Below are 12,938 nucleotides of genomic sequence, written 5' to 3' on the forward strand. Positions count from 1 at the left end.
TCCAGTAAAAAGTATTTATTATTTCAATTACAATAAGCCTCATGCGTAGGGTGAAAAAATAGTTACAAAAACCCAGCCCCTTCCATCCCTCCCTTTACATATAAATATTAAAAATCCCTCTAGGTCTCTGCTTTGTCTAGTGCGAGATGACAGCACCTAGCACCTGAGCTCCTGTCAGTGCTTTCCCCTCAAAACAAGTATTAAAAACATCCCTTAAAAAAGTCCCTCAGCCCCATCCTGATAATTTCTCACACAGGTGCCAAACCAGCTGTGGAGGGACAGAGTTCTGGGGGCACATGGTGCTTTAGGAGCTTGCAGTTTCCCAGGCAGAGGGCAGGCTCGGCATGAGAGAAGCAGCGGCAGGAACCGCCTGCACTTGTCTGGGAAGCTTTAGGGCCAGGAAATCCTGGCTGGCCTGGCTTCAGAGGAGAGAGGAGGGAGAACAGGATGCTTCATCCACCCCATCACCACCTTGGTTACATCTTTGGTTACGTCAATTTTTCCCTTTACACTCTGAAATTAAAGCTAATCGCAGGAGCTGCAGCATCCCGGCACAGCCTCTGTGACTTGCAGCATCCTCCAGCCCTGTCCCCAGGCCTGCTGTCCCTAATTTTCCCATCAGCATCCTCTAAGGATAGTCCCTCCCAGAGAAAACACAGGACCCAAGACTGGAAAGATATCCACAGCCCTACCCAGCTTCCCTTGCCAAGGGACTGTCATCACAGAGTACTGCACCTATGACTGCACTAAGTAAAAAAAATTAATAAATATACTAATCTTTTACTAAAAAAAGGCTTTTAAATGCATTTTCCCTGAAAATTTCCAGTGTATTCCACAACACATGAAAAAAATATATGTATTTCCCCCTCCTCCCCCAAAAAAATATATCTTAAAATACTTTCCACCCTTGTGTGCGCATCTTTGGAGAGAAGGTGGTACATCAGGTGTATTTAGACACGCAGACAAACCTGCCACTGCTGGGGGTTCCCTTTATCACCTCCAAAACAGAGGGGTTTTCCATGTGGTGGGTCAGGCTGGAGCGCTGTGTGTGTAAATACAGGCAGTGCCCACAGATGCCTGTGCCTCGGCACTTGGCCCGGTCATGGTGGCAAAGAAGAGACCCCCAAACCGAAGTCATTTCGCCAACAAGCAGGGGATGAGGAGTTTTCACAGTGGATTGAACCTCGGACAATGCCAGGGGCACAGACACTGCTCCGGCTGAAGAGTCAGGCTCTCCGTGGCATGGAGAAGTGGTTTGAGCCTCAAAGGACTGGGGAAGCCCAGCTGTTGGCAGAGGACAAAGCAACCAGCCGCTGGTTCCCTGGGGCACTCGCCCATCACCAGACTTCACACTTCTTGAGGGGGTTCATGGGGGAGCCTGGGGGGCAGCTGAAGTGCTCCGCGAACTCCCGGGAGTTGGAGACGGTGCCGATGACGCGGAAACGCGAGGGACTGTGGGGGTCGGTGATGAGCCCCTCGTGCGAGCTCTCTGGTGTGCGAACTGAGCACCACACCTGCAAATGGAGGGCAAGGGGCCTGAGTACTGACACCCATCACCATGGGGCCAGCCCGGTGCTGAATCCAACCTCTCTGCCTGGGTGACGGGGGCCAAGGCAGCTCGAGCTGCAGTTCTGTCTTCCTTTGTAACCAGCACCACCCCAATCTCATTCTCCATCCACTACATCATCTCTGGAGGACTGTTTTGCCATCACACCCTCCCAACCCCATCTGGGCATGCTCCACCTCCAAAAATCTGTGTGCCCACCCTCTCAAGGTCATCACGTGTACCTGTGCAAAGCCAACGAAGAAGAGCTGGTAGTTGGTGAGGCCGAGAGTTGGGAGTGTTTCTTCATCTCCATTCTTTTTCAGCCAGTTTTGATATGCCTGAAAACCAGGGAGCACAGTGGGCTCAGGAGACAAATCCCACCACACCATGTCCCCCTTCGAATCTCCCCAGCCCCGTGGTCCTACCCGGTAGGCGGCCTTGAGGCCCCCGTTGTCGGCGATGTTCTCCCCGAGGGTGTGCTTGCCATTGACTGCCTCACCGTTGACAGTGTAGTTGCTATACTGCTCCACCATGCACGCTGTCTGATGCTTGAAGGCCTCCACGGAGGAATTCTTCCACCAGGGACGCAGGTTGCCATCTTTGTCATATTCCCGGCCTGCCAAAACACAGTTTTGGATTCTTCATCTCATACTGGCCACCCCTCCAGCTGCCCACCCACTTGGCCGTGGTTGTACCTTGGTCATCGAAGGCATGTGTCAACTCATGGCCCACCACCACGCCAATCCCACCAAAATTCAGGGACCTGCAGGAGGGTAATGCAGAGGTTAAGAAAGCAGCTTTTGTTCTCCACAGCCATGAAACTTAGCCAGAGATTTGGATATAGGAGGAAAGCTGGGAGTCTTGCCCTCTCTGTTTTCCCGTGGCTCTTACTTGGGGGACGCACGGGTGTAAAAGGGGGCCTGGAGGATGCCAGCAGGGAAGACAATCTCATTCTTGGTGGGAGAGTAATACGCGTTGACCGTCGGAGGTGTCATGCTCCACCTGCAGGAACAGAAACATGGCCATCATGGCAACACAAACCATCACCAGTGTTTGCTCCAACAACATCCACTTTTGTTGCAAAGCCGTTGTCCTAAATTTATCTTCTCAAAACCAGCACAGGCTGGTGGACACCAAATCCCAGTGCTCCAGATATGCTGATATTCCCCACTGAGTACAACAGGGAAGTGGAGCAGAGGACTTACTGGTCCCGGTTTGGCGGTTTCCGGAGCTGGTCAGCCGTGACCCTGGCTGAGAAGTTGTAAAACTGCATGACATTCTCAAAATAGAGGTCGGACACGGCCTCGTACTGCAAAAGAACAAGGCGTGAGTGGTGTGTGGTGATCGCCCAGCCCCACTCCTCCCTTCACAGCCATGTCTGAGCCTCCAGAGCCAGCAGAGTTATGGCTTCTCCTGTTTCTCCTCCTCTCCAACATCTGTAGAGTCTCTGGAGGGAAATGAATCACCATTACGGAAAACAGCTCCTCCTTTTCCCAGGCAGGGATCCCAAGAGCCCCAGCCACCCCAGGACTGGCCCACAGCTCTCTGAGAAGTCCTGAGAGAAGGGCCAAGGACATCAGTGAGACCCTTCTGGAGGAAACCTGGGGTTCAAGGCTGCCCTGAGGCCACGGTGATACAGACACATCCTGTACCTCCTACAGAAAACCCAGGGGACATATCTGACCTACTCACGTCATTAAACACTTTATCCAGTTCCTTGGGGTCCATGATGAATTTGGGATAGCCAATCATGTTGTAGATGGCATCTGCCTGGAGGGTGACAAGGACCAGAGTGCTCTCAGTGCCAGAGATGGAGAACAGGCTCACCCTGTTACACCATCCTCCACCCTCATCCTCTCCCCAGCGCAGCCACCAGCGCCTCACCTTCTCTTTGGCTGATTTCCTCGTCTCTTCATCCATCCACTGCAGGGTCTCCAGGCTTTCCTCGAAGGCAGTTTTAATCTCCGCGATCATTTCCTCCGCCTAGACAAAACAAGGCAGCACAGCGTCAGTCCAAAGAGCCGGCTTCCTGTCCCAGAGAGGTCAAGGACCTTCACACCACAGGGAAGAAGAGGGTGGGAAGCCAAGACAACACATGGTGAAAAACCCGGCATGCGGAGATGCACAGTGAATGCAACACGGTGGACAGAGAAACATTGTCTGCCCTGACAGTTCCACCACTGTAGAGGCTTTCCCAGCACTGGGACTCGCGCGCTGCTGCCTTGGGGACGTACCACCTGCTTGCTGTCCTCAGCAAAGGTGGCCTTGACAAACATGGCCCCCAGAGCGAAGCCCAGGTTGTTGTCCGTGTCACTGATGCAAAACTTCCAGCGTGGGAGGCAGCTCTGCATGGGACAGGAGGTGGTCATTAGCAGTGGCATGGAACAAAGCCCTCCACATTCCCACCCCTTGCTCCACCTGGCCCATCCAACCCTCTGCCACCCCAAAAGCTGCCCCACATCTCTATTGTTTGGATGCCACATGAGAGGGCCTTGAGATAAAAAACCATCACCATTTTAATGGTGATTCAGGGGCACTGAGGACTTCACCCTCACCTTCTTCGTCCCATACATCACTTCCATGAATTTTTCCTCGGCATCCCGGAAGCGCTGGTCAAGGAGTGGGCTGGTTTTCCGCACCAGGTTCCAGATCATGTAGTTGTTGAGGAGACTATGGTGAGAGGAGGTGAGTAGGCAGCAGCACATTCCTGCCCACCCTGGGTACCCAGGTCTCCGTACAGGCTGGGGGTTCTCACCACTTATCTGTGGCCAGGATGAGGTCAGAGACCTGCTCCAGGTACTCCTTGGCATAGACCACAACGGGCTCTGACTCATTGAGCTCCACAGGGTAGAAGACTGTGGAGAGGAAGGGCATCCAGTCCACAGCCGGTGCCAGCTCCTGCAAAAGCCACAGCGCTGCTATGGACCTAAAAACCATCGCAGGAGGTGGCAGCTGCTTCTTGAGCTGGAATTGGCTGTATCAATCCCCATTTGATGAATTCAGCTGATTTTGCAGAGGCCAGTTCCTATAACAGCAGCATCCTTGAAAGGTTGAAGGGGAGTAAACAATTTCCTCCCACAAAGAAGGAGAAGAAAGTGGGGTGGGTGTCAGAGATGTTGACACAAGTTACAGCCCCTCTGGGGACACTGGGAGGTGACCAGGCTGACGTCAAGGGCAGCAGTCCCAGGAGGACATAAGTGCTGCAGTAAGTAGCTGCTGGCCTCAGGGGTGGTCCAGAGGCTGGGAGGAAGGGTCAGGCTAGGATTTCCCCAAGGAGGACGTAGGCCAAGCTATTGCACAAGAGCTTCCCAGGCTGTGTCAGCTGGTGTCAGGATTCCCAGAGGAGCTGCGTCACCTCCACCCATCCATCCCACTTCCCAAACCACAGCAGAATGGGGAAACTCGCCAGCTCCATCCCTACCTTCAGTTCTCCTGCTGTCATTTTATGATAGATGACCTCCTCATCCCGGTGCTTCTCCTGTGGGATGGTGATGTTGGCCAAGGCCGTCTCAAAGTCCAGGATCTGCTGCATCTGCTGCCGCGTTGACTCCTCATCGGTGCCTCCCAGGAACATCCCCAGCTGCACCATGTAGTTCAGGTACCCGGCGAGCACCTGCGCGGTCGGACAGGTGGGATCAGCACGGCAGGTGCCACCCACCCACAGCATCCCCCCAGCCAACCCACATTTCCCCTGACACCCTCACCTTCTCGTTCTCCGTCTTGTTCAGGTAGTAATCCCGTGATGGCAGGCCCAGCCCTGACTGATCCACCTGGATGACGTTGCTGTTGGAGTTCTTGGAGTCGGCGCTGACGTAGACGGAAAAGAAGGGCGAGGTGCGATAGTGCGCCGTCACCTCCCGCAGCGTCTCGTTGAAGTTGTCACCAGCACAGGTACCTGTGATGTTCCAGCCACCCAGCTGGGGACAGACAGCAACCAACTTTTGAGTAAGAAACAACCACCTGAAATTGCTTCAATATCCCCTCAATATCCATCCTGGGGAGAAACATCTTGCAAGGGGGCTAAAAAGCCCCATTATAGGATTATAAATCTCTGCCTCTGCCTGCCTGACCTGGGGGATGCTCTTCTGCAGGAAGCACTAAGAATGGAGTATGGAGGGTGCTGGGACTGCCCATGACTGAGCTTTTCCCCCCATTTTGCAGAGGGAAGATGGCTTTTCCACAAGGACTGGGACAAACCTTTTGGATGAGTTCCATGAGCGGGGTGGCACGCAGCTCCTCGATCTTGCTCTCATTCATGCAGGCTTGGTAATAGCGCTGTGCCTTGCGCTCTGCCTCACTGGACACATTGGCCGTGGTGTTTTCTGTGGGAGGTACCCAGAGAGAATCACATGGGGCTCCAGGGATGGGCATCTGCTGGACCCAGAAGGATTCAGCCCCATTCTGGGCAAGGCCAGGCTCCAGAAAGGTGCCAAGGATTGTCCCAGTAGTCCCCATCATGCCCCCAAGGACATCCCATTAGCCCCATCCCTTCCTGGCCTCCTGCCCCCCCTCTCCTTTCCCACCCACAGTGACTGCTCCAACTCTTTGGGGACAAAAGATAAAGAAAGTAAAAACAAAAAGCATTTTTATTTTTCCAGCAGCTCTGATATTCCCAGCATCATCCAGCCCTGGGTGCTGCCCTTGCCTCTGTGCTGGTGCCCCCCAGACCTGTATTATTTATTCCTGCAAAAAGGAACAATAAACCCATTTTTCTCCTCTGCCTCCAAAACCTTCCTTTCATCTCCCCAGCTAAAATTCTGCTTTCCCAGAGGGTTTTTGGGTTTTTTTAATTTATTTTCCTGATGACACAGCTTGCACCTTTGGCTTCCCAGCTGTGTGGTTTTATTAACTAAAGGTCCCTCAGCACCAAGGAATTCAAGGAAATGCCGACCGCGACCACTTGGCTGGAGGCCCAGTCTCTTCTCTCGGTAAAACCAGCGCCAGATTTCTGCGGGAAAAGCCAGGGACGAAGCTGTTCCCGCGCCACCCCCTTTCTCTCAGAAGATAACACTCTTCCCAAACCTTCTCTTTCCAGATAATCAGCCCTGGCGCAGTGGAAAGTGCTGATAAGGAGCCAGTTGTTTGCTCAAAGCTTGAACAAACCGTCCCCGCCGGTTGCTCGGATAAGCCGCTCTGCTTCGGCATTCGCACGCAGAGCCTGAGCCCAGGACCCTCCCTTTGCTGTGGCAGTTTTGGCCCCCCCAAAATGGCCATACTGGCAGCCAGCCCCCCAAAAGGCTACTCACAAAGGCTGGAAGTTATAGCACAGGAAAAATATATATCCTTGGGGTGATACTGGGGCACTACAGCCTCTGGACAGTCTGGAATGCACATCCTGAATGTCAGAGCTCCTGGGAATGCCACCATGGGGTTTACAGAGCAGAGGCCTTTTCCCTACTCAGCACCACAGACTAGCAACACCACAGTCAAAAATCTCAGGACCATCTAGGAGAGCAAACACAGCCAGGATCCCTTTCTCAATGTCCTCACAGCACACATGTCACAGACCAGTTTGATGCTGGAGTTCAGTTCCAAACTCGAATTTCCATGCAGATGTTTTTGGCATCCCCGGGACCCAACGGGGCCCCTGAGCATTGCGGGGTCCCACCGCTCCCACACACTCACCCAGCAGGTGCTTCATGATGGCCTGGTTGTGCTCCCAGAGGTTGTTGAAGGTGCCCCAGCGTGAGTGACCATCAGGGAGGGGGTTGGCCTTGATCCAGCCCCCGCAGGCGTAGCTGAAGAAGTCCTCGCAGGGATTCACTGTGCGGTCCAGTGAGCTGAGGATGGAGCTGGTGATGGAGATGCAGGCTTCTGACAGGCACACAGCAGGTGGCCCTGGGGGGCAGGGACAGGTTCAGCTCCTCTGCTGCAGCAGAATGAGCAGCACCACAGAGCATCCTGTCCCGAGCTGAAGGATGCAGGCAAATACCCCACCTGGTTCCTAAGCATCCCACCTTGTACCTTACCACCATGCTCTACAGCAAGCAATATGGACTAGCATGCTGACCTATGTCTGAGCTTCTTGCCCTATCATCCTATCCCAGGGCAAGCATCTCATCTTATGCCCAAAGATCCTGCCCAGTGCCCTGTCGTCTACCCTGGGGTGAAGGATGCAGAGAAATGTTGTTATAGGACACGAAAGAACACAAGTGCACACTGCTGTTCTCAAGATGAAGGAAAAAGGGAAGTTTATTTTCTGACTCAAACATTTATAGTTTTCCAAGAGTGACAGTGGATTGGAGGGTGACAGTGCCACCTTTCCAATGACACTGGACAGACTAACAATCTATCAACTTTCTCTTCTTTTATAAAGGAATGTAAAACAATGAGTTATTTACAGAAAGTGTGTGAGAAAGTTAGCTACAAGAATGTCAACATCAGAAGGCTTAGAAAATCTTAAAAAATCAAAGCAACAGAGAAACAGTCCATCCTGTGCTCAGTCATCAAGTTCCAGGATAAAGGATCAGAGAAACACCTTATCCTGCATCTGAGCATCTTGGGGTGGGGGGGTGAAGGGGTGCAGGTGACCATCCTGTCTTGAGCCCAAAGATACCACCCCACACCTGAACATCCCGTTTGATACCCAAGAATCCTGTCCTGAGGTGAGGAGTGCTGGTAAGCATCCCACCCTTGCCCCAGATATTGCATTCTGAGAACTCCCCAGCAACCCACTCTGGTCAAGGGGGCAGGATCCCTGCGAAATTGTTTGCTCAAAGCTTGAACAAACCATCCCTGCTGGTTGCTTGGATAAGCTGCTCTGCCTCAGTGTTCCCAGGCAAAGGCTGAGCCCAGGATCCTCCCTTTCCTGGGAGTTCTGGCCCCCCAAAAATGAGCAAAGGACTTACTGGCTCTGTACTGGAAGATGAGTCCCAGCAGACAGGCCACGAGCAGCACCGCCAGCACCCCCACCAGCACCAGCAGCTGCTTCTCGGCACGCGTCCGCTCGGCCCAGCAGCCCCGGCTGCCCCGCGAGCCGCGGAAGTTCACCTGCGGGAAGAGCAGCGTCGTCTCCCCGCTGGCAGAGAAACTCACTGACGCAGCCCCCATTTTGCTTCCCACAGCCCAGAGCAGAAATTCAGCCCCGGCAAGGGATCCGTCATGGATTGGGCTGGGAAAAGCAGCAGCTGCCTTCCAGAAACAGGGCAGGAAGGGCGGCACAATGGCAGGAAAGGGAGCGGGACGAGCGCTTTGGAGGGCTCACCTGCTGTCCCGTGCCACCCTGAACCCCTCCTCGAGCACAGCGTAACCCCACGGCTGTCCCCGTCCCCACTGCCAGCACTGGGACAGGGTGGGGGCTGCATCACAAAATGTCTCAACAGGATACTCCCACTCAGCCAAAAAACATCCCCAGGAAACATCTCGATGTGACAGCAAGCGGAGACGGCCCCGCCGGGAAAAGTAAAAACACATTTGGGGTAGAAACCACCATTCTAGAGACTGCTGGAGCTGGGACTGGGACCAGGTCAGAGAGGATCTCTCCAGACCTGAACCTTTCCCAGTGAGGCTGGACACTGGCACTGGTGGAGTTTTTTCTTGCCACCCTCAGCCCTCTTTAAGCTGCTTTCCCGCTGCTTGGGGAGGAATTAACCTAATCCCCTTTTGTGTGGGGACAAAACTCCCAGTGCTTCGATAATTGCTCACCCCAGCCATGCTGGGAAGGGGTTTGGCAGCAGAAAAACTGGGAGGTGGAGTGTTGAAACAGTGCAGGCAGGATATGGCCCTGCTGGCTCCCTGTGCCAGAAGGGGAGCGAAGGGCAGCAGTGGCAGGAGCCAACATGGCTCTGCCCACACTGGACTTTACCCCCCAGACACTGGTCAAAGGTAGAAAACCCTTCTGCACCCCCTTTGCTGCTTTCCAGGACACAAAATTCCCTTTTTCCTCCCCAAAAGATACATGAAGCTATACCTGAAAGCCATTGGGGTATCCATCACTGTCACCAAGGGACTCCAGGGGGTCTTCATCATCCAGCGTTGCCCGCTTGTAGGTCGACATCTGCACAGGAGATCAGCAACAGAGGTGCTCAGTGGCCTCAGAATGAGGAAAAGATGAAGGAAAAGGAAGGTTTACACACCTTCTAAAGCCACCTCCTCCTTCAGGGAGCAAAATCCCGAATGGCTCAGAGGTAGTAAAGCACTACACAAACGCCGGAGGATGGTTATGGAAAGCAAAGAGGGCCGGAGCCAAGAGCTGAGCAAAGCCCGAACCCGCCTCACTTTCCCCCGGGGCCGGGTTGTGCAACCTCCCCTTCAGCCTGGAATAAATCCGGATCCACCTCCGCCCTGCAGCGGGGAGAGCGACCCCCCTGTGCCAGGGAACCCCGAAGTGCCAGGCACCTGGGAAAGGCTGGCAGCAGAGAAAATGGCTTTTCTCCCCGGCACTCCCGGCTCGCCCGCGCTCTACGCCCCATCTGCGAACCCCGCGCACCGTGAAACACCCGGAGACGTCCCTGCGAGCACCCAAAAGCGACAGCACCAGGAATTTCAGCTGCGGACGGGCTCCCTCCCGGCGCCGTGTCCCCCGGGCATTATCTTGTGCCTGTGCCCGCCTCTTATCTCATCCCCGGCAGAAAAACAAGGAAAACCTCACGGGTTGGCAGCCGGCCCTTATCGTGCCGCCGCCGCTGTTTCCTTCCCCCTGGCACTGCCCTGCCATCCAGCCAGATTGTCTCCCGACGGAGCAAACAACCCTCCACTCCCCACCGAGGGGCTGAGCACCCCAAAACCCACCGAGGGGCTGAGCACCCCAAAATCCACCCTGACCCTGCCACCAATAGCCCGAGCGGCACCACTCACAACCCTTCACCCGCAATCAGTGCAGGGAGGGGATTTAAACCCATCTGGATGTCCCCATCCCGCTGCCATCAATCCCAAAGGGATGAGTTGACCCAGACCCCGCACAGCCGTGCCTCAATTTCCCCAGGCAGAATGAAAGCACCGGTTCTCAGCCTTGTTTCCAATAGCAGCATTCCCAAACCTCCCTTTGCACACTTAATAACAAGTCTCATCCTCTCCCCGAATCCCAAATCCCAGCCTCAGTTTAATTAACCACAATACCCACCTGGGGAAGAAAAAGGGTTAAAACAAAGAGGTGGTTTCCCTCCTCGGTTGTATCGAAACCTCTGTTTGCAGCCCCAAAATCTCCCCTGGGCGCCCGCCTAGAGCCTGAGAACGTGAGGCAAAAGAGCCTCAACTGCAAGATTTTATCGTGGGGAAAATCTCTGTTCAGATCCTATTTTTTCCCACCCCTTTCACTTTTTTCCACCTATTTTAGTACTTCGCACATGGCTGAAATTGGCAGCTCCGGGTACAAATCCCCGCTCACGCGGTAGGGGGGGATCCATGAAGCCCCCACGGCTCTGCAACAACAAATTCCTGGAATCCCAGCTTTCACTCCATTTCCTGAGGAAATGCAATCTTTTTTTCCCTCAGCGATCCCCCACCCCGCCTACCCCAGCCTGAAAACAAGGAAAAAGACCAAAACAAGAATCCCTTTCTGTTCTCCTTTCACAAGTGATGTGCTGGCTCAACCCTGTACCAGCCATCAGAGAATCAAAACTGAGCCCGAGTTCCCCAAAACACCCCCGAGAGGCACTGGGGTCGACCCTCAGTATCCTTAATTTGAGGGGAAATCGGGCCGGGGAGGTATTTTTAACACCCATATCCTTCATATTGGGGCCATAGTAGCACCTCGGGGTGCTCCCCACCCTCTCCAGCAGGTGAAGCAGGAGCACCCCTTTTTGTGGAGGCAAAACGGGGTAGATTTTGGCGTACACCTCCCCCCTCCAAGCCTTTATTTGCTTCAATCCGAATAAAAACGCATTCTCCCCGCTCCAACAGGGTGGGGGGCACCCACACTTTACCCCCCGCGCAAGGAATTTTCACTCTCTTTACAACTTACAAAAACCTCAGCATTAAATAGCCCGGTTTTACCCCAAATCGCTCCTTCGCTCTATAAACAATGAACCCCACGTGCTCGGAGCCCGCACATTCCCAGGAAGGCCCGGAGGGGCCCCAGCGCCCGGCTCTGCCCCGCCGGGGGAGCCCCGAGCCGGTACCGGGCACCCCGAGCCTCCGCCGGCTGCTTTCAATTCCCGTCCGGGCGCCATTTCGGAGCAAGCGCGGCCACGATCGCCATGGCGATTCCTTGCCTCCCTCCAGCCCCTCCAACGCCCCAACTCCACCCTGAGCCCCCCAAGCCACCCCCAAAGCCCCGCCTGGCAAAGCGGTGCCCACCCGCCCCACCCCCGGCACCCATGGGTGCCCCCGCACCTCTACAGCTCGCAGCCAAGCGCCCAGTGAGGCTCAGCTTGCTGATTAGGATGTCCGGGGGTAATTAGCAACTCCTGGGGTGTCGGTGTTAATCAGGGGTGCTGGGAAAGTGTTTTGGGGGAGCCCCCTGTTTTGTAGGGAGCTCTGACTGCAGATAAAGTAAATTTTTTGACAAAAGCTTAAAAAGCAGCAAAAAAGGGGTTAAACTTAAAGAAAAAAAAATAAATAGGGAGGAGTGCAACCCAGTTTGGGGGTGTTCGCAAACAGCCCCACAAAAGTGGGTTCGGTTGGGTGGGGGGCGCCCCCCCCTCTTTGCAGAGGGAAACACGGTGCAAACCCCCGCGGGTCTGGGTCAAGAGTGGATTTGGGGGCGGCGGGGGAGTTGAGGGGGCACCCAGAGGGGGGCACCCACTTGGGGTCTCCACCTGGTGACCCCCCTGGCCACAAAGAAAAAGCGGCGGGGGGGCCCGAGTGGGGCACCCAGGGGTGCAGCGGGGTTCCTTGGGGGTGTCTTGGGAGGGGGGGGGGTCCCTTGGGATGCTATGGGGGATCCCTTAAGGGTCCAATGAGGGTCTCACGGAGTCCCTCGGGGGTCCAAAGGGGGTCCCGCGGGGATGCCGGGGGGTCCCCCGCGATGCAATGGGGGGGGGGGTCCTCTGGGGTTACAAAGAGCATCCCACGAGAGATGGATCACCCGGCGCCCCGCTTCGGCCGAGCGGCCCCCACTCAACCACCCCCAGATCTGGGGGTGTCGCTGGGCCCCCCCACTCACCATGGCCGTCACCCCACTCCCGCCGGCCCCGGCCCCGATGGGGCGAGCGCCCGCTGAGCCCCGGCACCTCTCGTGACGCCGCCGCGGCCTAGCGAGGGTGGCGAGGGTGACGAGCAAAGGATGTACCTGGGATGGGAAACCAATGGGGCCGCGGAGGGACGGGCTTCCCGCACGCCTCCTTTAACTCTTTCGGGGGGCCCCGAGCCCCGTTTGGGGGGCTCCACGTGCCACGGCGCTGCCGGCAGCATCCCCCCGAGGCAGCTCCGGCTCCCTGGCCGGAGGGGATGTGGCGTCCCGGGGCGAGCGTGCAAGGCGCGATCCCGGCGGCGGCCGCCGCTTGTGCAAGGG

General features: G+C 55.5%; 1 protein-coding gene across 6 annotated transcripts; it reads right to left on the minus strand.

Annotated features, from left to right (window-relative positions):
• Positions 1–12,676, minus strand: ECE1 (endothelin converting enzyme 1). Of its 6 annotated transcripts, none has more exons than XM_066564105.1 (18): positions 12,591–12,676; positions 9,456–9,542; positions 8,395–8,536; positions 7,172–7,384; positions 5,744–5,868; positions 5,251–5,463; positions 4,968–5,159; positions 4,302–4,444; positions 4,102–4,216; positions 3,781–3,891; positions 3,431–3,529; positions 3,239–3,316; positions 2,752–2,855; positions 2,438–2,548; positions 2,242–2,309; positions 1,972–2,162; positions 1,789–1,884; positions 1–1,514 (listed from the first exon to the last, which is right to left on the minus strand). In XM_066564105.1, exons 1-18 carry the CDS (start codon positions 12,591–12,593, stop codon positions 1,338–1,340), a joined length of 2,268 nt encoding a protein of 755 aa, XP_066420202.1. In that variant the 5' UTR covers positions 12,594–12,676; the 3' UTR covers positions 1–1,337. The 6 variants fall into 6 exon arrangements, with proteins under 6 accessions (XP_066420202.1, XP_066420205.1, XP_066420201.1 ...); XM_066564108.1 differs by lacking the exon at positions 12,591–12,676 and adding an exon at positions 11,819–11,834; XM_066564104.1 differs by lacking the exon at positions 12,591–12,676 and adding an exon at positions 11,605–11,621.
• Between the last annotated feature and the right edge of the window lie 262 nt (positions 12,677–12,938).

Source organism: Molothrus aeneus, chromosome 21 (genome assembly GCF_037042795.1).
Source record: "Molothrus aeneus isolate 106 chromosome 21, BPBGC_Maene_1.0, whole genome shotgun sequence".
Lineage (NCBI taxonomy): Eukaryota > Metazoa > Chordata > Aves > Passeriformes > Icteridae > Molothrus > Molothrus aeneus.